At 37.9% G+C, this 22,264-nt stretch overlaps 2 protein-coding genes and 1 long non-coding RNA gene across 5 annotated transcripts in view; 2 read left to right on the plus strand and 1 right to left on the minus strand.

Annotated features, from left to right (window-relative positions):
- The window catches only part of LOC146480139 (uncharacterized), a 110,833-nt gene that overhangs the window by 72,367 nt on the left and 16,202 nt on the right, over window positions 1-22,264 (minus strand). The gene's annotated exons all lie outside the window — the stretch shown is intronic.
- LOC146480149 (very long chain fatty acid elongase 5-like) lies at window positions 178-6,518 on the plus strand. Its single transcript, XM_085109975.1, has 4 exons — window positions 178-330; window positions 3,297-3,424; window positions 4,237-4,461; window positions 5,190-6,518. The coding sequence occupies exons 1-4, from the start codon at window positions 312-314 to the stop codon at window positions 5,538-5,540; spliced, it is 723 nt and encodes a 240-aa protein (XP_084966101.1). The 5' UTR covers window positions 178-311; the 3' UTR covers window positions 5,541-6,518.
- The window catches only part of LOC146480150 (uncharacterized), a 33,392-nt gene continuing 24,053 nt past the window's right edge, over window positions 12,926-22,264 (plus strand). For 2 of the 3 annotated variants that reach the window (XM_085109982.1, XM_085109983.1), the window contains exons 1-4: window positions 12,926-13,043; window positions 16,298-16,449; window positions 20,736-20,986; window positions 21,536-21,664. In XM_085109982.1, coding sequence (XP_084966108.1) covers window positions 12,939-13,043; window positions 16,298-16,449; window positions 20,736-20,986; window positions 21,536-21,664 — 637 coding nt within the window. In that variant the 5' untranslated portion in view covers window positions 12,926-12,938. Of the gene's footprint in view, window positions 13,044-16,297; window positions 16,450-17,666; window positions 17,822-20,735; window positions 20,987-21,535; window positions 21,665-22,264 lie in introns of those variants that run through there. The other variant, XM_085109984.1, reaches the window with a different exon arrangement.

The following is a 22,264-nucleotide window of genomic DNA, read 5'->3' on the forward strand; positions in this document are numbered from 1 at the left end:
ACGCTTTGCTAGATATTGCTCAATTTATCGATAAAATCTCTTTAAGCAGGATTGCAATTGAAGACCAATTGACTTTGAACCCCCTTGAACCCTTCACCCGCGGATTTCAACATTTCATGTGTTTTTTTGTCACGCAGCCTTTCACATGATCAAATGCAAATTGAACCCTGGATCGATTAGACTGACACTTTCGGGAGAAGCAAGTAATTTGCATTTGTACGGCTTATGAAGCAACCTTTTAAGTGCGCCGAGTAGACGAACGCTCATCAGACAGGAACAACCGGCTTGTGCTAAGTTAACAGGTTTACAAGATGAAGATGACATTAGTAGGCAAGTATTTACAAGCTCTATGTATGAATTAATTTTACAAGACATGTGATACAGCGACTCGCTGGCTTGACATTGAACAGTAAACATGAAACAGGTGATAATTCAAGAGCTTAACCTTCTGCTTCATTTTACAAAGTGTTATATGATAAAATCAAAATGTCGTCCTCATACTTTTCGACATCGGTGGTGGTGCCAGCAGTACATTTTTGGAAAAGATTATAGCAATGGTTTATTTGCCCTCTGTATTGTCGACAGTCCGTGTCGCCAGACCGATAAAATGTTCACGTGTTCACGGCTCGGAAATCAATCCTTCTGATGTCCCGTTTTCAGTGAATACGCGTTGTCTTACCTTCCTATTTTTTTCGTTTTCGAAAATAGAGGAACATACCGGCGTCCTTACAATTAATGATCTAAATCATTTGTCTTCTTTCGCAATTACAAATTGAAATGTCGTATGCTAATAGTTGATCGCCCGCTGGACGACGTGTAAACTGTGCTTTGTGGTCTTAACTTTATACACTCTTCCGGTTTAGGCTTTTTTAATTCCTGCTGACAAAAAGAAAGCACTCTCCCCTTTCCCATCCCTTGGTTCAGTAAAGGAGAATTTGGAAAAACGTTATACCTACTTTCTGATTTTTAAACGGCGCCATTTTCTGATATGTAAATTTATTTTTTACGGTATATTTGATTTTAAAGTATTCTTAATATTATAAACTACACGATCCCTGACGATCCTTATGGTCTATATGACAGAATTTTCTTTTATTTGCTTGATCAAATCTTCACGTTGTAATGTTCTTGTATGAAAATGGAAAAAAGTTTCCTTATCAATTATTTTTCTTCTGAGGTGTATAAAACACGTGAGATTCATGATCACTTCCGGTGGGATACAATACCGCGCGACACGGGAGACTGGAGATAGTAGGCTGTACTATCCCCAGTCTCGATACCAGAAAAAAGGATTTTTTCGATTTTCATAGAGGAACAACGCGAAGATTTGATCAAGCAAATAAAAAATTTCTGTATAATAAACTACGCATATAGGGGTATTTTTTCGCATTTGTGACCAGCTAACAAATCTTGGAGCGCTGGCTTGATTTCATTCTTAAAAAAAAATTGCAAATTTCAGCCTTGATATTCTTATCAAAAGAAAGAGTGTAGATTTCTTTGACGTCCTCAGCAAGACAGCAACGTGAAATGACCAAATTCAAAGTTTTACGGAGAACGTATGTACAAGACGGTGAATTTTTCTCTCTCTCTACCTTGAACGTGTCCCGTTTCTGCTAATGATAAAGTTGGATAACTCGTTCACATTGTAAACGTTGAGTGTCACGGCACATACACCAAGTCACGGCACAACCACGCCAACTCACGGCACAACCGCGCCAACTCACGGCACAACCACGCCAACTCACGGGACAACCGCGCCAACTCACGGCACAACCGCGCCAACTCACGGCATTTCACTTCCGCCGTGTTAAAACTCTTGCGGTAGTGCCGTGAGTTGGCGCGGTTGTGCCGTGAGTTGGTGTGGTTGTGCCGTGAGTGATGTGGTTGTGCTGTGACTTGGTGTATGTGCCGTGACACTTGTGGGCCACCGTACAAACTAGATCAGATAACACGAATATTTATATTTGTCAGACACGTTTTCGTTGGCGTCGCCGTCGTGCATTTGCGGTGAGGCTCCTCTTTTCGGGAAATTAACGCTTGTGTTAATTAACGTACTTGAAATTAACGCGACTTACAATAACGCGTATTGAAGGAAAAATTACTTCCCAATAAAGGAAATTAACGCGAAAGAGGTGCTAAAATTTCAAAATGAGGGAAATTAACGCGAGTTTCACAAAGAAAAAGAATTTGTTGAGACAACAGAAAAAAAAAATATTTTGTAACTTTTCGTAAGTCTCTATTACATTATATATCATTTTATTAAATCAGCCACAACAATTACGTGCGACTTTACAATAAATAATCAATCACATTCAGAGGGTCAGATCGGACGTCAGCATATATACAAGGCGCCTCTGGCTGCCGCCTCAGTCCATATGTGATCTTACCCCACCCACCCAGACCAATACATACAAAGACCAGACCACAACATCGGGAACTACGTCCCCTACTCTTTACGAACAGTGTGTGCGTTCTTTAACGTCCCACAGAGTTATTACGAACAAGGGTTGTGAGACGGGACCTACGGTTTATCGTCCTTATCCGAGAAGACTAGAAAGTCTAACCATTTGTAGATGTCGTTACAAAGGCAGCACTTTCTCCTCAGTTATTTAAAGACCCTGAATGTTGGTCCGGCCGGGCTTTGAACCCACGACCTCCCACACTGTAGACCGATACTCTACGAACTGAGCTAACCGGCTAATTTTTAAACTAAGTTTAAAAATCCGAAATGCAACTGAACAATGTTTGTGGAATTGTCCAGGAAACATAGGGATTGAGCAAAGGAATCTAGCAACTTTGAGTGTTCTTCACATGCAGTGTCCATGATGCCAGCAGATTCCACCCAGATAAAACAATGATTTTTCCTTTCTGGAGTGTATCGAGAATTTAGGGCGAAAGTTATGGAAATCAAGGTCGCACTTAATAGGACATTTTCACTATGGCGTCATTTGACCACAACTACCAGAATCCTTCAGTTTTTTGTTTTCTCATGCTAATTAGAGCTATTGTTCTTTGCTCTCCACTGGGATTACAAAATTTGAATTTGAAAAGGAAAACAAAATGAATTCTGGTAGTTGTAGTCAAATGACGCCATCATGAAAATGGCCTATTAATGACGCGGAAATTAACTTTAACAAAAAAATTCGCGTTAATTTCATGAAGCGTTAATTTCCTATAATAAGGTAACTGCCACTGGTCATGGGTCCCCGAGGATGATTGTTTGTGACGTTCTCAGAATAAGTTGTTTTTTTTTACTGAAACTTATTGGTTATTGTATTAATTTCACTGAATTGCAGAATTTTTACACTACTTTGTGAATGGTGTTTCCAAGCTTGACAGTCTACCTGTAGCCGCCTTGTACGTGTTAATTGTTGCTCTCTCTCCACTTTGGGCTCGTTACGTTCGTCCTTTGGGACTCCGCAAGGTAAGGATACGTGTATGGTAGGTTGGCTTTAATAACCAGGTTTTTCAACTGTTTTGTAAAGTAGCGGACATACTTTTGAAAGCACCGGACGTGAATGTTTTTCTCGGTACCGTAAGGCGCCTCGCGAGCGGCGAAGGCGCGAACGCCTAGGGGGGTCTGGGGGCATGCTCCTGCAGGAAATTTTTGAAATAGAATACTCAGAAACGTCATTTCCAGCGTTTCTGGAACCAGGGAAACAGTTTCCTAGGCAATGCTGGCGCTCACTAAAATTCTCTGTAAAAAGTAAATAGCTGAATGAAAATGGTCATTTGGTAGGGGGAGGGGGAGGGAGAATGGCAACAACAGAATTTTCATTGGCTTATCATTCTTCTGTTATCCTCTAGTCAGTATGCTCATGAGATGCCTTAGTAAGAAAAATATATAATACAGTAATAAAAAAAAAAATCACCAATGTTGATCTCAAAGTACCGGACGTGGAATGGCGAACGACCGGACCCTCAAATGAAAACCCTGAAAAACAGTTCAGTATATTAAACATATCTTTAAACTGCGGCTGAAAGATTAAGCAAAAAAGAAATCCTCGCAGTTATTTACGCAAATTAGGCAGTCGCAAAAAGAAAGCCTGAAACAAATTCAGAATTGATATGATCTGATCAGCTCCCTTAGTTGGTAGAGCACTGCACTGGTATCGCAAAGGTCATGGGTTTAAATCCTGTTCGAGCCTGAATTTTTTCGGGCTAACTGCGATGATCATTCTTTTATTCATACCTAACTAATACAGTTGCTGATCTCGAATATTCCTCTTTTCACAGGCGCTGGTGGTTTACAACTTTGCCTGCAGTCTGATCAGTTTTTACTCCGTGGCTTTCATCATAGCAGCCCTCGCTAGAAACTGGCCTCGGTCACTATTTGACGTGAAAGAAGATGCGCTTGTGAAGCACGCTTTCTGGGTGTACTACATGACGAAGTACTTTGAGCTCATGGACACAGTCTTCATGATTCTTAGACACAGACAACGGCAAATTTCGTTGCTTCATGTAAGTAACCTGAAACGTCTCTTAGCAAGAGAGGCATCCTCTCTTACTCTTAATTATTAAGTACCCTGTGGTATAAAGTATCAAAACTTTTCGTTTTTTAGAAAACTTCCTTTCTACTCGAGGAAGTCTTTGCTGGCGGCAAGTCTACGTTTGACAAGTTTAATTTACGTTTTCGTGGGTACGACAAAATTTGCCAAGATTTTCTTTGACAAGTCTTCTTGCTCCAAAAACTATTGTTCCGGGTTTTGAACAATTTGCTGTAAACTTGAGCGATTCGTTGATAGTATTGCGCACTGTTATTATTATTATTATTATTATTATTATTATTGTTATTGTTATTGTTATTGTTATTGTTATTGTTATTGTTATTGTTATTGTTATTGTTATTGTTATTGTTATTGTTATTGTTATTGTTATTGTTATTGTTATTGTTATTGTTATTATTATTATTATTATTATTATTATTATATCTCTCAGTAAGTACGCGTGGTGTGGTTGTTAAATTTGAAAGTTGTTTTCCCACGCCCCCGATTCACTTCAGAGATATAATAAATATCTTACTAACCTCATTTTTCGGTCCGTACTGTACGTTACTGATCCTTGTTTTTCCCTTTGATTTATGGGCCGCCCGCTTCGCGCTTGGGTTATAAATCAAGGGGAAAACTCGGTTCGTAAATCACAGTGTGAACCTCGAACTCCGGGTTAGTAAGAGGTACTTTTTTTTATAGGTTTACCACCACGCTTCAATTCTGATGCTCAGTGAATACGCATACACTTACGGCAACTGGCCGGCTATTTCTGTACCCCTGGGGCTGAATGGAATCATCCACGTATTCATGTACTTCTACTATGGTCAATGTGCACTGTACCCTGGCCAGAGACCCGCCTGGAAGAAGAGCCTGACCCAGCTACAGTTGATACAGTTCATGATCGGCTTATGTCACATGATTGTGGGCTACTTGCATCACGGGTGGTGTTACTATGGAATTATTTACGAATTGACCATGATCTGGTTGTTTTCCAACTTTTATTATCAAGCGTACCTGAAGGAAAGGGCAGCCGTCAAAAAGCTCGAGTAATTTAATACTTCAATTCGCCTCGCGTTTGCCTTAAGAATGGTCCCCGGGAGGACTCCAATAAAAAAATGACGGGGACGCGTTGTACCTTTTAGGGCAGAAAAATTTTTGGATTGGTACCACCGATGGAACAAAAACCTAAAACTAGTAATAATCAAAGATAAGAGAGGGCGTTCGATCATCTCGTTCCCAAGCTAGCTCTCCTTTGCCAAGCTGGCGATGATGTCATCTCCCCCGCAAAATTTGCTGGGGATGCCAGATACGCGTCCCAAGATTCATTCATTCAATGTTGTCCCATACAATCTCGACTCCAGTCTTTATTAGGAGTGCATTCTTTCTACGTCGAACGCAATAACCACCTTTATAGTTATCGCGGTACCTTTATGATATTCAATCGAAAAATGGGGTTGGAACTATTGTTCAGACAACTGATTTGGTATATACCTCTCAGAAGTGAAAATGAATTTGAGCCTCGTCTCTGGTCAACCTCGTTCGCAGGGAAACCTGAGAAACGAGGCTGACCCGAAAACGAGGTAGGATTCTGCTGCCAATTCGTTTGTTTGGTCAATAGTTTTTGACGACCATCCACGTCATTTTTATACGAAGTTCTTCCCGGGGGACAGTCTTGTGAGGAATGAAACACGCGCTCGGGAAAAAGTCATGGCCTCCTTAATTTTTCGCGCAGTTGTGGTTAGTTGCGCCAGGAGCCATAATCAATTATAGTCCTTGTTTTCGCGCTAGTTAAGCTCGTCTTTTGCTTGACCAAAGTTGAGAGAAAAGATGGATGGCTTGCACTTTGTTTTTCTTTTTGATGTGGTTTTAACTGAATGTAAAGAATTCCCCTCGGCAGATTTATTGAAAACGTGTGCAATTTTTTCAACAGTATAATTAAAAAGTTCGATTATATGTAATGCATGGAGACTTTTGTTCTTCATTTAATAATTGATTGTCAAAGGGTGGAATAAAGTTCTCTACTGTTCATTCGTATTGTTTGATTTCGCCGTCTTTATATTCCTAAACTTTAACCTGGCGAAATGCGGTTAGACTTGTGGGGAAAAAAACCCGCGATAAAATACCGAGACACTTCTATTAGACTGCTGGGTACAGTAAAGGACCGGATTGAAGCGAACCAGCCGAGGGGAGCTGGGAAGCCTCTCCCCCCAGTCTGTGCTCGTTTTTTTCTTTTGTCGCTCGCGTCGCCCTTTTAATTTGGTAACCTGCGTGGAAGGCCCTACAAGAAGAAGGGAGAAGGGGAAAAAATTTACATGCTAAAGGACGGATAAAAGACGAACGGAAAGCAGTTTTTTCCTGTTTGGTCGGTTTGTAGAATTCTGTTTTGTTCGTCTTGCTGTGTACAGTAGCTCCGTTTCAATTACCGTATCTGCAGTGGGTCCGCCAACACGGTGAGTTACCCTTTGGGAGTTATCATATGGTAACTTAACGCAGATTATGTCCTGCCAAATATTGAAAAGTCAAGATTTGGCATGCCAAATATTAAGAATTCAAGATCTGGCATGCCAAATATTAAAAATTCAACGGATAATTGATAATTCAAGACTTCGCGTCAAAATATTGAAAATTCAAGATTTGGAAGGTTTTTCTGTCTTTTCTGACACGACGTGTGTGACTGATAAAGAGTGACAACCCGACTGCCGCGACTCCCGTGTATTTCGGTAGCGGATTCAACGGGAGGATTTGATAGAGCCTTGCATTTTACCATCGACGAATGTTTAATTCTTCATGATGGATTCTGTAAGTAATTTCTTTCCTATTTTTAAATCTCTTTGCTTGACCTCTTGTTTGATGCCATATATAGTATAGGGCATCTCAGCTGGGTTTGGTTGAGCTTGTTTAAGTGCGTAAGAGTTTTACTTGCTTTTCTTCAGTGTTGAGATCTGTGCAGTGATAGGAGAGGAATCATCGCTTGGATCGTGCAGTTAGCTTCATTCTGTAATTTTTGTGATGCTGGGCCCGGCTGTTAATTTTTGTTGAATGCTGTTGTGTTTTTTGGCACGGCTATATTTTATGGCTCTTATGCATCATTGTAGGTTCTTATAGAGCTATGAAAAGAGTGTTAGAAGGTTGAGTTCTGCTTAAATCACGGCTGAATGTTTGTAAATGCTTCGCCCCACTTTCTTACTGTAGCGTTTGTATTACGGGAGCTCAACGATTTCCTCCTTTTCACCAGTCCAACAGAGCAGGCAATGCTTGGTTCTTAGCCCTTCTGAGTCAAGAATATTCTCTCTTAAGTTGAGAGTAATGTTCAGGCAAATCTTAAATTTTCAAATCTTGAATTTTATAGATTTAGCCCGCCAAATCTTGAATTTTTACATGTAATATTTGGCAGGCCAAACCTTAAATTTTCAATATTTAGCAGGTGAAATCTTCAATTTTAATATTTGGCAGGCTAAATGTTGAACTGTCAAGATTTGGCAATTCACCATGTTTAACTGACTTAACTCACCACCAATAACTGCGGATGTGTGGCTAATTAAGACGAGTCATTCCTAGCCTCACCAGGCGTGCCGTTAAAATTCCTAGGCCTCGTGAAACTCGTGTCGTGAGGATGAACTGAGATTTGTAGAGATGTCACGTCGGCAATCGTGTCAAAGCAATGTAAGCAACTTTCCGGCAGTAATTTTGTCGTGCGATACCCAAATCGTAAAGAATATACACTAATCAGACGCTTCCACAGCAAGTTCAGCTCGGGAATACTAAAACTGTTGACTATCTACAGGTGACTGTCAGTGTGTTGTTTCCTTTCCTTCTGGTGAGGGTCATCCAGTATCGTCCAAACCGTTATCCCAATATTATTTATTTATTTTCCCGGCTGCGAGATTACCACCAGCCCCTCATACTTGAGGATCAGCTGACTTTGATACAAGTCATTTACAAGTTTATGGTCGGGGGGGGGGGGGGGGGGAACTTGGGTTCAGTTTTGCGGGGTATTCTCAGAGCCCCTGCCCTATTATAGTCTATTTTGTGGCTAGTTATAGACCCCATCTTAGTCCCTTTTTAGTTTTTGAAAATGTAATTTTCGCGATCCCAACTAAGTCACTTTCTATTTATGCATCTACTTTATCAATTCTTTATAAATAGGTCATCCTTAAATGAATTGAAAAAAAAAACGGAATGTAATGCGAAGTGATTGTTACATTTAATAAACAACAACTTTCTGAATTTTTTAACCGATGATAAAAGACTAACCCCCAAACGTAAGAATTACTATCCCCCAAACGTAAGAAAAGTAACCCCCAAATGTTAGAAATCTAACCTCCAAACGTAAGAATTACTAACCCCCAAACTTAAGAATTACTAACCCCCAACGTAAGAAAAATAACCCCCAAACATGAGGATTACTAACCCCCAAGCGTAAGAAATCTAACCCCCAAACGTAACAATTACTAATCCCCAAACGTAAGAAAAATAACCCCCAAACGTAACAGTTACTAACACCCAAACGCAAGAAATCTAACCCCCAAACGTAAGAATTACTAACCACCAAACCTAAGAAGTCTTACCCCCCATCGTAAGAATTACTAACTCAAAACGTAAGAAAAGTAACCCCCAAATGTAAGAAATCTAAACCCCAAACGTAAAAATTCCTAACCCCCAAAAGTAAGAATTCCTAACCCCCAAATGTTAGAAGACTAACCCCCAAACGTAAGAATTACTAACCACCAAACGTAAGAAATTTAACCCCCTAACGTAAGAATTACTAACCCCAAAACGTAAGAAAACTAACCCCCAAACGTAAAAAATACTAACCCCCAAACGAAAGAATTACTAACCCTCAAACGTAAGAAAACTAACCCCCAAACGTAAGAATTACTAACCACCAAACGTAAGAAATCTAACCCCCTAACGGAAGAATTACTAACCCAAAACGTAAGAAAACTAACCCCCAAACGTAAGAAATACACACCCCCAAACGTAAGGAATCCAACCCCCAAACGAACAAATTACTAATCCCCAAACGTAAGAAAAATAACCCCCAAACGTAACAGTTACTAACACCCAAACGCAAGAAATCTAACCCCCAAACGAAAGAATTACTAACCACCAAACCTAAGAAGTCTTACCCCCCATCGTAAGAATTACTAACTCAAAACGTAAGAAAAGTAACCCCCAAATGTAAGAAATCTAAACCCCAAACGTAAAAATTCCTAACCCCCAAAAGTAAGAATTCCTAACCCCCAAATGTTAGAAGACTAACCCCCAAACGTAAGAATTACTAACCCACAAACGTATGTAAACTAACCCCATAAGATAAGAATTACTAACCCCTAAACGTAAGAAGTCTAACCCCCAAACGTAAGAATTACTAACCCCCAAACGTAAGAAAACTAATCCCAAAAGGTAAGAAATCTAACACCGAAACGTAACAATTAGTAACCCCAAAACTTACGAAAACTAACCCCCAAATGTAAGAATTACTAAACACCAAACGTAAGAAAACTAACCCCTAAACGTAAAAAGTACTAACCCCAAAAGATAACAAATCTAACCCCCAAACGTAAGAATTACTATCCCCTAAACGTAAGAAAACTAACCCCCAAACGTAAGAAGTACTAATCCCAAAACCTAAGAAAACTAACCCCCAAAAGTAAGAAATACTAACCCCTAAATGTAAGAAATCTAACCCCCAAACGTAAGAATTACTAACCCCCAAAGGTAAGAAATCTAACCCCCAAACGTAAGAATGACTAACCCCCAAACCTAATAAATCTAAACCTTAAACGTAAGAATTACTAACCCCTAAACGTAAGAAAACTAACCCAAACGTAAGAATTACTAACCCCTAAACGTATGTAAACTAACCCCATGAGATAAGAATTACTAACCCCTAAACGTAAGAAATCTAACCCCCAAACGTAAGAATTACTAACCGCCAAATGAAGAAAACTAACTTAAACGTAAGAATTACTAACCCCCAAACGTATGTAAACTAACCCCAGGAGATAAGAATTACTAACCCTTAAACGTAAGAAATCTAACCCCCCCAAACGTAAGAATTACTAACCCCCAAACGTCAGAAAACTAATCCCAAAACTTAAGAAATCTAACACCAAAACGTAAGAATTAGTAACCCCAAACGGAAGAAAACGTAACCCCAAACGTAAGAATTACTTACCTCAAAACATAAGAAATCAAACCCCCAAACATAAGAATTACTAATCCCAAAACCTAAGAAATTTAACCCCAAAAACGTAAGAATTACTAACCCCAAAATGTAAGAAATTTAATCCCCAAACGTAAGAATTACTAACCCCCAAACGAAGGAAATCTAACCTCCAAACGTAAGAATTACTAACCCCCAGTTGAAAGAAAACTAACCCCCAAACGTAAGAATTACTAACCCCCAAACGTAAGATTTATAAGCCCCCAAACTTAAGAAAACTAACCCCAAACGTAGAATTACGGTTTAAAGGTTACTATATTTCAGCTGGCCAAACCAGCCTTCTTCAGGTATAAGGCTGAAGAAGGCTGGTTTGGCCAGCTGAAATATAGTAACCTTTAAACCGTAATTCTACGTTGTATCGGTCTCTGCTTCTTTTATCATTTGTATTATTTTGTTAAGCCGATCAGATCAACAATTGATCCAACGTATACCAGCAGGATTATCGTCCACGGTTGTTGCTTGGACTTGACTCTTTTTAACCGAGACCATTTTGAATCTCTACGTAATAGAATTTTCTTACCCCAAAAGTCCGAAAATGTGCGACCCCATTCTATTAACTCTATCGAAAATACAACCCCATTCTAGTCAATCCAGTCGTGAAAATGCGACCCCATCCAGCGGAAGTATATGAGGAAGTACCCCCCCCCCCCCCGGGTTTATGGTACACTGACAATTCAGAGCGGAACAATCGGTAAAAAAAAAAAAGAGTAGTGGGGTAAGTTGCTCGATTGCGATATTGTTCCTAGGTAGAATCAGAGACAGTTGAAGGCGGTTGTTGTGTTGATACTCATGAAATAAACGAAATATAGTATACTCTGAAACGTAATTCTACGTTGTATCGGTCTCTGCTTCTCTTATCATTTGTATTTGTTAAGCCGATCAGATCAACAATTGATCCAACGTATACGTATGCAGCAGGATTATCGTCCACGGTTGTTGCTTAGATTCCGGCTTATATTAGATTATACTAATTATTTTTATTATTTTTTTTTTGTTCACGACTAATTGCGGCCGAAGCTGAACCGAAACTGAAACCTGAAACGCCCTTAGAATGTTCTTAAATGTGGTTGTAGAATTTCCGAAAACTGCTGTGAACGTGACCAGGAAACCTAAACAAGGTCATTGTGCGGTGAATCATATCAAATGCCTTTGATATATATACGTGCGTGTTGTTACTATGTGTTTTTATTTCGATACAAAAACGGGTGGAGAACTGAATAAAACTGCTCTGTATCTCTTAGTCTCAGCTAATGTACATTACTTCGCATGGTTTAAAATCTGGGTCAATCTCATTCTCAACGTTCTGGTAAAAAAAAAAGATTCTCAGAAAAAAAAAAGAAAAAAAGGAAAAAAAAAAAAGAATGTACATAACAGCGATGATCCCTTAATTATTTATTAATCCTTTCATCTGCATTTCAAATATATCAATTTTATTTATTTTATTTCCGTCTCTTCAACTCTATGGATATATTACGACTTCACACAGTCTGACCAGCTCCCAGTTGGCTTGATAGTTCGATTGGTAAGATGCCGCACCGGTATCACAGAGGTCATGAGTGCCAAGGGCTCCTGGTTTGATTCCCATTCAAGACAAATAAAAAAATCGTGGCTGCCTACGTTGCGAGCATAACTGTGATCGTCTCTCATTTATTAATTCTTTCACCCGCAGTACAAATATATGCATCTCATATATTTTACTTCCGCCATCGCCTTTCGAATCCATCAATTGATTCCAGATTCACGCTCCTACATAGAGTAAACCGGTTGAGAGTCTGAATAATCTATGACCCTAACACCTCGCAAATCAGAATACTCAGTATGTGACCAAAATTAATCCGGTAGTATTATTCTAGTGTAAAGTTTGTCTCAAATGATCACTACTTATGGCGATAACCGCGAGAACTTATAGCGCGCTTTGCGAAATTACCCTGCGCGAGTCGCGCCTCGTGTTGCCACGCGAGTTTCCTTCGCGCTTGTTTCGCTTATTGACCTCTTTTGGGAGTTACCTCTATAAAACGGTTTTCCCAGTATTTTACAGGGCATTTGTAACTTTCGAAACTTTTTTGCGTTAAACTGGTCAAACCGGTGAGGTAGCTTCCCCTCGCGCCTTCACAAATCGCCACGCTTTCCTTATATGGTAAGTGGCTCTTGACCCTCGTCGCGTCAAGCGGTAAGAACAGGATCACGGGTAATCTGAGTTGCTATTCAAAGTTTGTAATATGGCGTCCTCTGAGGTTTACGAAGTTGTGTTGAGTGGAGGGGCTCCGTGGGGCTTTAGATTACAAGGAGGAAAAGAATTTAGAGCACCTTTGAGAATTGCTAAGGTTAGTTGTCTCGAATTATTGTTGAAATTTGAATGTCAGATCGATATTACGAGGGATTCCCTTGCAGGCGCTTAGAAGCTCGTATTGAAAAACAAACTACAGACGCCGAAGTTTCCAAGTTCATTATAAACAGTAGCTTATTTGCAAGATCCCTCTTCTTATTTGCGGTGCGGTATTTTCTCTGAAATCGCAGACAAACCGTTTAATTGCTGCTCAAGAATTGAAATATTGAATGCCTCTATATCTTGGAATCTCGCAAACAGTACTAAACGGTAATTTCTGAATTTTAAAATTGTGTGGGGTCGATATTTGATAGTGAACTTGTCGAGATGACAGCTTGCTCGCGTTTGTATACATTTCAACAAATTCGTGTTATATTTCTCTTCTCTTGCTGAGGAGCCGGTGGTTTCTTTGGTTTTATCGCTTAGATTTAGTTAATTATAATTAGCGTATTCTCCGGGTTCACCAAGAATTGGACGTTTTAAGCGGTTTATTAATTAGCACACGCATATGAATCGATGTCAACTGTTTATTAAAATAAATCGACTGAGTGAGGGTTGGTTACAAGTGCTTTTCGAAATCTCAGAAGGTTTAAAGAATTTAAAGTTGTCCCTTGAAAACTTTGCCCTCTAATAAATCTGCTGGTTGCACATTAAACAGACTTCGTGCTGTTTTCGTGAAATCAACACGTTGTGGTTGATATTTAGTGATCCGTAAATTATATTAATAATATCAAGTGCTTCCCTTAGTATAGTATTAAATTCCATGAATTATATTTGGAAACTTTCTAAGTTTTAAAATTAAATTGCTAGGTATAGAAAAGCTCTTTTTGGATCCTTTTTGAAGAATTTGCATTTTTTTTCAATGCTTATGTTAAAATCAATAATGTGGTGCATTGTGTAAGAACTTCCAGAATATCACGAACAAGTATAAAATTTAATTGCATTTTTTTATTCAAGTTCGAGTGAGGTCATTTTATTTCTTTTGTTTTTTCCTCACTTTTACCAAAACGTGTTCATATGGCTTTCAATTTTCTCGATTTCTTTTCACGCTTATAACTTGGAAATTTTGCCAAGATTGTTTTGATTTTTGGTGGGATTTGTGGTAAGGTGATAGCTCCCAAAATGTTTTTCCAAAGTCTGGTCTATTAATTTTAAGTCATAACAATAATAAATTGAAATATTTCCATTATTTCCATTTTCAATCTGAATTCAAAACCATTTGAAGCTTACTATACAAATAAAAAAAAATAATAAATAAATAAATAAGTATATTTAAAAATCAAAATATTTTTCAGTAGACAAATCTTCAATGCCTGAAATTCCCATGTCTCCTTATTTTATTGTAAATTTCTGTTACTGACTGTCAAAGTACGTAATTTTCCATACCTGTTTTTCAGAATTAGTCAATTGATCAATACTTTTGAGATGTTGCATGCTGGTATCCCGTTATTCTTGTTTACTCAAATGTGAAAGTGTCAAATTTCAGGCCTTGATACATAGTCCTTACAGTATTCCTTGTAAGAAACTTGTAACAGAATAATTCTGTTAGTACCCGCAACTGACATTTTTTTAGACAAAACCTTTTTCTTCAGAGGTCAAGTGTCTATTTTTGTAACTGGACCAAGTGTTTTATTGTGTGCATATGGAGCTTCTCCTCAGTTTATAATTTATTTGATGGATGAAATAACTAATTATTATTAATAGCTATGTGTGGATAGTTTGGCCATTGGGCGAGCAGCATGAGAAAATGTTACTTATTATAAACCCCTTAATCCTGGATTAGTGGATGGGGCATTTCATTAGCCCTGTCAGCTGAGATTACTCTGCAATTGGACCTTGATCCTATTATTATGACAAGGACAGAATTGAGCAAACACACCTTCTGATTGGCTTTTTAGTAGTAAGCTATATACACTTAGAAGTATACTTGATATAACGTCACAATGTTATGCCACTCAGGTAATTCAAGTTGTCATACATGTATATATGAACTCAGTCTCATACAATAGTCAAGAAGCTATCAGTCATTCAATCTGTTTGTCTGGTGATTATATTACAATAATATTGTCCAAAGGGTTTTTGGCAAGACTACATGTAGCTAATATGTCTTTTTGCCTTAAAATCAAAATTGCTTCAGCTAAGCTTTATTGTGACACAGAGACAAGTTGTTAATATGTAAAAAACTTAGTACTTGAATGTGTATATAATTTTTAAGCAAAATGATAAAATTATAAACAAGAAATAGCTTATTATTTTTCTTGAAAATGCAACTGACCTATAGATACAAAGAGATGCAGATGCTTGACCGATTTCTTTTGTGTATGAGACTGAACCAGGTCAAGTGAAGCATTTATGGTCGTGAACGCAATAAATGAGTCAAGTGTCGGCATCTCTTTTATTTAGGTCTCTTACGTTTTCTAGAAAAGTAACAAGCTATTTCTTGTTTATCTAGCATTTTACTTGAAAACTTAATATGCAAATATGTTTCCTACATGATAACTGTTCTCTGTGCCAGAATAGAATTTATCTGGAGCAATTTCAATCTCAAGTCAAAAAAATGCACTTACATGTACCTATGCTAGAGCTAGTATTGCCAAAAATGCTTCAACTCCTGCATAGTAATGCTATTCTAATTTTATGGTAAATTACAACCATACTGATTCCTCTAGTATAAAAATCATTGTTTACTGTAATTTTTATTAAGTGTAGTTTTACTATAATTTTAATTGCCAATGAAAAGCCCCTTTGGAGAGTATCAATAAAGTTTGACTGTGTTGTATTGTATAATCAACTTGGCACACTATGAGCTCAACAAGGACTTGATTAAATTGTGAAAATTACATGCAATCATTGTTAGTCTGTTATTCATTGGGTGACCAGAAGCATACACCATAACTAACTAAAGATGTCTCTGGGTCTGGCTGTGTGGTCTGTTCGTAGACGAAACAAAGTACTAATTAAAAAAATAAAATTAATGAAAGTGTGATGTCACAAATACATGTATTTGAATTTTTGAAATTATGGGATATATTAAAGGTGTCCGGAAAGAGAATGCCATTGATACAAAATTGCAATAAGATGCTGATTTTTGGCAAGTAGACATTTCTCATCATGCTATTTCAGAATGTCTTGGCGTATCCCACAACTTCCTAAATTTAGTTTAATTTGTGATTTCATTACTTTAGGACTCTGTAGGGCCTTAATTTTACCATCATTATTAAAAATATGCATGTTTGTTGTGTCTGCATTTAGGTTACCCCCAGCAGTAAGGCTGATAAAGCAGGAATTGCTGAAGGATTGCTTGTGAGGTCAATCAACAGTGCTAACTGTGAAGACTGGACGCACAGTGATGCCCTCAATAGCATTAAAAAGACGGGATCCATGTTAAAACTTATTCTTTGTAGGTGAGTGATCAGAACATTTTTTTCCTTTTTCACCACACCAACACTTTTAGTTTTAACATCAACAATAAATAATATTATTCTTGCAGCGTATGGGACATTATTATAATGACCCTTTACAATTTTCATGAGGTGTACTTGTATAATGTTTAGCTCCACATCAAACCAGGATTTGTTTTTCTGTTTTACTGTATTGCTTTCAAAATTAAAAACAACATATTTAATGAGGAATAAACATTAAATACGTGACTGCACAGTCTGTACACTCTGTAGTTTAAATTCCGGTTCCCGTTATATTTTGCAGTTCCAGAACATATTTATCTATACTGCCCCCCCACGGTAGGATTTTTTTGCCCCCCCCCCCCCCCCCCACACACACACTGGAAATTCCAGTTTAGCTTCATATTTTGCTTCTAAAATTTTTGCTGTTAAGGGCCCCCTCCCACCTCCTAAGTATTTCTGATGACCTTCCTTGGGGTCAGTATGGATTTTGTTTCTGTTAAATTTCCCTGTAACTGAGCTGGCAAATCATCCAAAACAATGTATAGTCCACAATAACAGTTACAGTGTACATGGAATTTACGCCAAAATGAGCTTGACCAGACTCTTTTTGTTACATGTATTGAAAAAATATTATTTTGACATCGCAATTGATTTTTAAAAATAGTGTGAAGTGATTGTTTATTTTATTCCTGACCCCTGTAAGCAAGGCACAGTGATGATTGACTGTAATTTTAATGCTATTAATTATGTGAGACCAACAATCTGTAGCAATTTTCCTGGGTTAGGATAATAAGATTCAGCTACTAAGCGGCCTGTATCTACTTAATATGATTAATGAGGATGCTTGACAAGATTTTTGTTAGGGAGATGAAATACATAATTTTAAGATTGTCTTCAACCACTGGGATTTTTGTGGTATTTTTTTTAACCTTCTTAATTCCAATCTATCATTATTTCAATTGACATGTTGTGGTCCAATTCATGAATTTCATAAGTTATTTATATACTGCTATGAATTATTGAATTCTTGTAGAATTTTAAATCATTGTTGGGAATTGTGATCAGGAAACAGGAAACTATTTTGTGGTTAAAAAAACCTCCCTGAGTGACCTTCCCTGGATGTGATAATTGATTATTAATGTCATCTCTCCTTTTATGGCATGTGTTTGTTGTATGTGTTTGTTTTCAAAGAGTGAAGGTGATTAAATTACAGGCACGGTTGTGTATGTATTGAGGAATATGGAATGCTGCTTTCAATGGCTAGACATCTGTCTCTCCTTCTAAGAATTATAGGCTGAAAGGAAATGTGTTATACTTAAAACATGTCAAGTCAACGAAGATTTGTTTCAAAAGCAACTTTCAACTTTAACAGGTATCAAAATCAGTCAAATTTATGCTTGAATAACTGTGATTATGAATATACTATCTCAGGGCTGTGTAACCTGTCTCAATCGGAATATTCCACTCTTGTTTACCAAAAGGAAGTTTGACTTTTTCAGACTCTTTTAACTTGAATGATTTTAGTTTAGTTAAAGTGACTGCAAGACAATGATAGCTACATCAATTATACGATCTCTTCTCTATATGTTGATCTCTTTTGTTTTGATTCTAATAAGGGTTTATGTGTGTGTTGTTCAGATCACAGGCCACAAAGGATAGATTTATCTCCCATTGCTTGTACCTGTTTGGGTTTGATTTAGTTTCATTATCTCATAAAAGAAATGTTTCTCTGCTGTACTAAAGGATGTACATATACCTAAATTGATCCTTGAAACTGTCCATTTCAAATGAATTTTATCTGCTAATTTGCATTTGTTTTATATTATTATTGCTTTTTTAACACTGAATGTGTTCCTCTCCTTGGACAAAATCTGACATGGTTATAGTTTTGTTTAATAATAGTGCAGTTATCCAGTTATATTTGGGTTTATAAAGCATATTGCATATGTAGTTTTGTGTTTTTAATTTTTTCAAATTTGTTGTGTTTTGAATTTGAATAAACACAAAATTTTAGCCTGTTTATCTACTTTGATTTGGAGTATTTTGTTACCATCCTCTGTGCTAAAATAGCAGGTCTGATATCTTCTGATAACCAGAAATATGAAATTACTTCCAGACTGCAACTGCAACAACCCACCACTTTAGGTAAAATGATTTATCTGATATAAAGTTGTGTGGGCTCTTATGTCGTCATTAAATTTTGATTGTTTGATTTCATGCTTGAAAAAAAATTTAATAGGTATAATTTGCATATGTTCTAGCTTCTGGTAATATTGCTTGAGTGTATATAAACAACACTGAAATAAGCTCCTTGGTTGTTCAAAGTGTGGTTTAACTTTATCCAGGCTTAAATCTTTGTCCAGTGGATAAAACGTTTGAGTAACTTGGAACTTACATTTTTTCTGATGAAAAGCTACAGCTGTACATGGACTTATTCACTGGATAGATTGAACTAATGGGGACAGAAATACACTGTACGTACATGCTACATAGATTGTATAGGCCATTCGTATAGAGTATAATAATATTTAGTAAGATAAATTTTAATGAAACTCTTCTCAACTGGCACTTCTTACAAAATTAATGCTCTATTCATCATTTTATTAATTCATTAAATTTATTTCTATTGTTACTGCTGAGCTTCGTGTGCCCCAAGCTGGGCTCCCTATGAAGTTACATGTACATATATATTTAGTTTCACGCAGGAGAGGTGGCGGTGTCCATGAGCATCACTGAGTTAAAACCTCAGTTATTTCATATTTACCTTTAGAAGATTAGTTCTAATTTTTTTTTTGAAAACTCTGCATGTACCTTTGTAATGTCGTGATAGCTCTGTTACTTTTTTCTCATGGCACCTCCTGAAAAGATTTGAGATTAAATGTTCAAGTTTCAGATGGATTTGTGTATGTATCCGTGTTTGTTGCTGTTCACAGCAGCATCTACAATGTTCATTTTGTAGCAGAGCAGATCTATAACTACAGCTGTATAAGGACTGTGTTTCACTGTTATCGTCATCATCATTGTGCAGGTCTGACATTGTGCTTTTGATATCAATGTCACCTGTGTTCTTCTGTGTACTGTTAACATATACTCATGCATGCATATGATAATTTTTAAGGACGGTGCCTACTAATAGCGAAGTATTTTTGCGCAGTTTATCACTATGCGGGAAAAGCAGATCTTAGTGGCGTCTAATGAAATCCAAAAAGAAAATTGGGGGTAACCACGCATTTTTTAGAGATAACTAAGCAACAATTATTTTAAAAAGCAGCAAAATACAAAGCAATGTATGGCACTTTTTTCCAAATTGAAGCTTTATTATCTCTGAAAAATGCATGGTTACCCCCGATTTTCTTTTTTGATACCAAAATCACTTGCTAAGTTTTGCTTTCTCCGCATAGTTTTAAAGCGCGCAAAAATATCCCTGTATTAGTAGGCACCACCCATAGGAGACCCGAGTATCTCGAGATGCGCAGAACGTATGCGCAGTAACAATAGTAGGCACCGTCCTTAAATTTATACATGTATGCATAATTTCAATTACTGTGCATGTATTTTTTTAAAGCCCAATCACACGTCCCAGGGAACTTCCACTTGCCAGAAGTGGCTGCCCATACCAGTCACATTTCCACCAGAATACACCAATAATTTACATCCAATCCTTCAAATTCATTCAAAATTCATGAATCTTGAGCAGACCCTTGAAACACCTCTCCAAGGCCAATTTGCCCAGTGCCTGGCCTTTAATGAAACCCCTGTGTATTTACTGAAAGTTAACCTTGCCTAAATTTCAATTAGCCATAGACACATCAGATCTTCTCATCATCATCATCATCATCATCATCATCATCATCATCATCATCGTTTGACTCTTTAGGTCGGGACGTATGCAACAGCTGTGCCCTAAACTTCACAGTCCGCCATAGCATTCCCAAGATCTGATCTGTCTATCCCCGAGTCCCTGGCTGTCACATTGGGAACTTTAGTTCAATCTTCTGGAGTGTACAGGGCCACTTGGTTTCCTCAGTAAGAGGGACTGGGCAATCTCACCCATAGCTCCCTGTCAATGACCGGCGAATTTGGCGAGCTTCTGGGAGAGTGGTGGTTGAAGATTACCGTAAATGTACTCACGTGTGGCGTGCTTAGAGCAGTGAATGTTTTGTGCACGTCGGAGTAGATTAGTTTCTGTACCGTCTAGCCGTCATTGTTGTTCAAGGTACAGCACTTGACCAAGGAAATCAGTTGAATCTTATGCTGTGTCCATATATATTTTTTTTCATTTCTAGACGGTCTCTGTCTTCACCTGAACCTGTTCCAAGCAGTGGTAGTTTTTTCTCACCAACCACATCATACACAACAGATGATATAAAGGATGGGAAAAACACTCGCATTCCAAAGACAACCTTCAAGCCTTCATCGTCAAATGATTCATTATCTTATGTTACAATGCCTAGAGGGATGGACAAGAGGGATGAGATGAAGAGGTGGAAAGCCATGGAAGAAAATAACAACGAGAATGCTTTTACTCCAGGGAAAGGTTTGTTTATTCACTTCAGGGTTTTTGTAGGGGTATAATGATTCACTCAGCCAGGGGTTTCATTCACAGCTGGACACTGGGCAAATTGACTGTCTATAGCTGCAACTTTGCCTGGCTGCTTTTTTCTATATTGAAGTAAGGTGTACTACCCTCTCATCCAACCGTTCAAAATCTTAATGAAACCCCTGCTCATCTTTCAAATTGATAACAATTTCATTTATTGCCTATTTTTTAATCAAGCTTGACTTTTCCACATGTCTGCCATTTTGAAAATGTGTGTGCGTAAAATTCAATAAAACATCATAATTATTAAATATGTTTATAAAATTTAATCATTTTTCATTCCTCAAGGCAATAATTGTTGGTTTCCTGCAAGGAGGGCATACACATATATTTCTTTTTTGGCCAAAAAGTCATAAAGCACTCTACAGTATGAGTTAAAACTGGGCAAATTTGGAGCATTTTCCTGACTTTTTGGCCAAAAAAAGCGCTTTATACCCTTTTTGCAGGAAACCCTTCAATTGTAGTAAATTAGATGTTTGTTTTTAGATGATTTATCAAACTCCAATGAATGGGATCCTGATATTATATCTGGAGTGGTTCGTCCTCCTGAGCAAATCAAACTAGTGCATGGTATGGAGGCTATCAGATCTGTGTCGAGCTCCTCTTCCTCTTCAGGTATAATACCACTCAAAATTACTGTTTACTGTGTGGGCAGCTTTTCTTCTGAAATAAAATTAATGTGTCGTCTTTGTTTGAACGACTGCCTTGCACAACATACGTGTAATGGGCGATGGGTACCTGTGATATCCAGGGACCCTTACTGTGGTCAGCCAGGTTGTAGATGGGCCACACCATTGCTGGTAAATCCCAGCCACACACCCATCTGTAGTCAGTGAATGGGATAATCTCCCCACCCCCACCCCACTGCCTCCCCCCCCCCCAAATGCACACACACACAAAATGCCGCAGACATACAGTTGACTCCCGATAACTTGATAACTCGCTAACTCGAACCTCCCGATAACTCGAACCAGTTTTCCTTTCCTTTCAGGTCATTTTCTATATAATTTTACCCTCGATAACTCGAACTCCCGATAACTCGAACCTTTTTCAATTTCCATGAAGGTTCAAGTTATCGGGAGTCGACTGTACCACCAAAATATGGACACTGCCCAACCTGTCATTTTGTGTAGGACCACTGCCTGATAATGAGTTTGATGTTTTATCATTTATTTTCCTCTTTTGTCATGACCTGTGTGTTTGGTTAATTCACAA

Source organism: Pavona decussata, unplaced genomic scaffold (assembly GCF_977016875.1).
Source record: "Pavona decussata unplaced genomic scaffold, jaPavDecu1.1 SCAFFOLD_55, whole genome shotgun sequence".
Taxonomy (NCBI): Eukaryota; Metazoa; Cnidaria; class Anthozoa; order Scleractinia; family Agariciidae; genus Pavona; species Pavona decussata.

What these genes read in the sequence shown, in the direction of transcription:
- LOC146480149 (XM_085109975.1), top strand. An exon ending in GTCCTTTGGGACTCCGCAAG is followed by an intron (nt 3,425 to 4,236) that starts GTAAGGATACGT and finishes CTCTTTTCACAG; the next exon opens with GCGCTGGTGGTTTACAACTT. An exon ending in GGCAAATTTCGTTGCTTCAT is followed by an intron (nt 4,462 to 5,189) that starts GTAAGTAACCTG and finishes TTTTTTTTATAG; the next exon opens with GTTTACCACCACGCTTCAAT.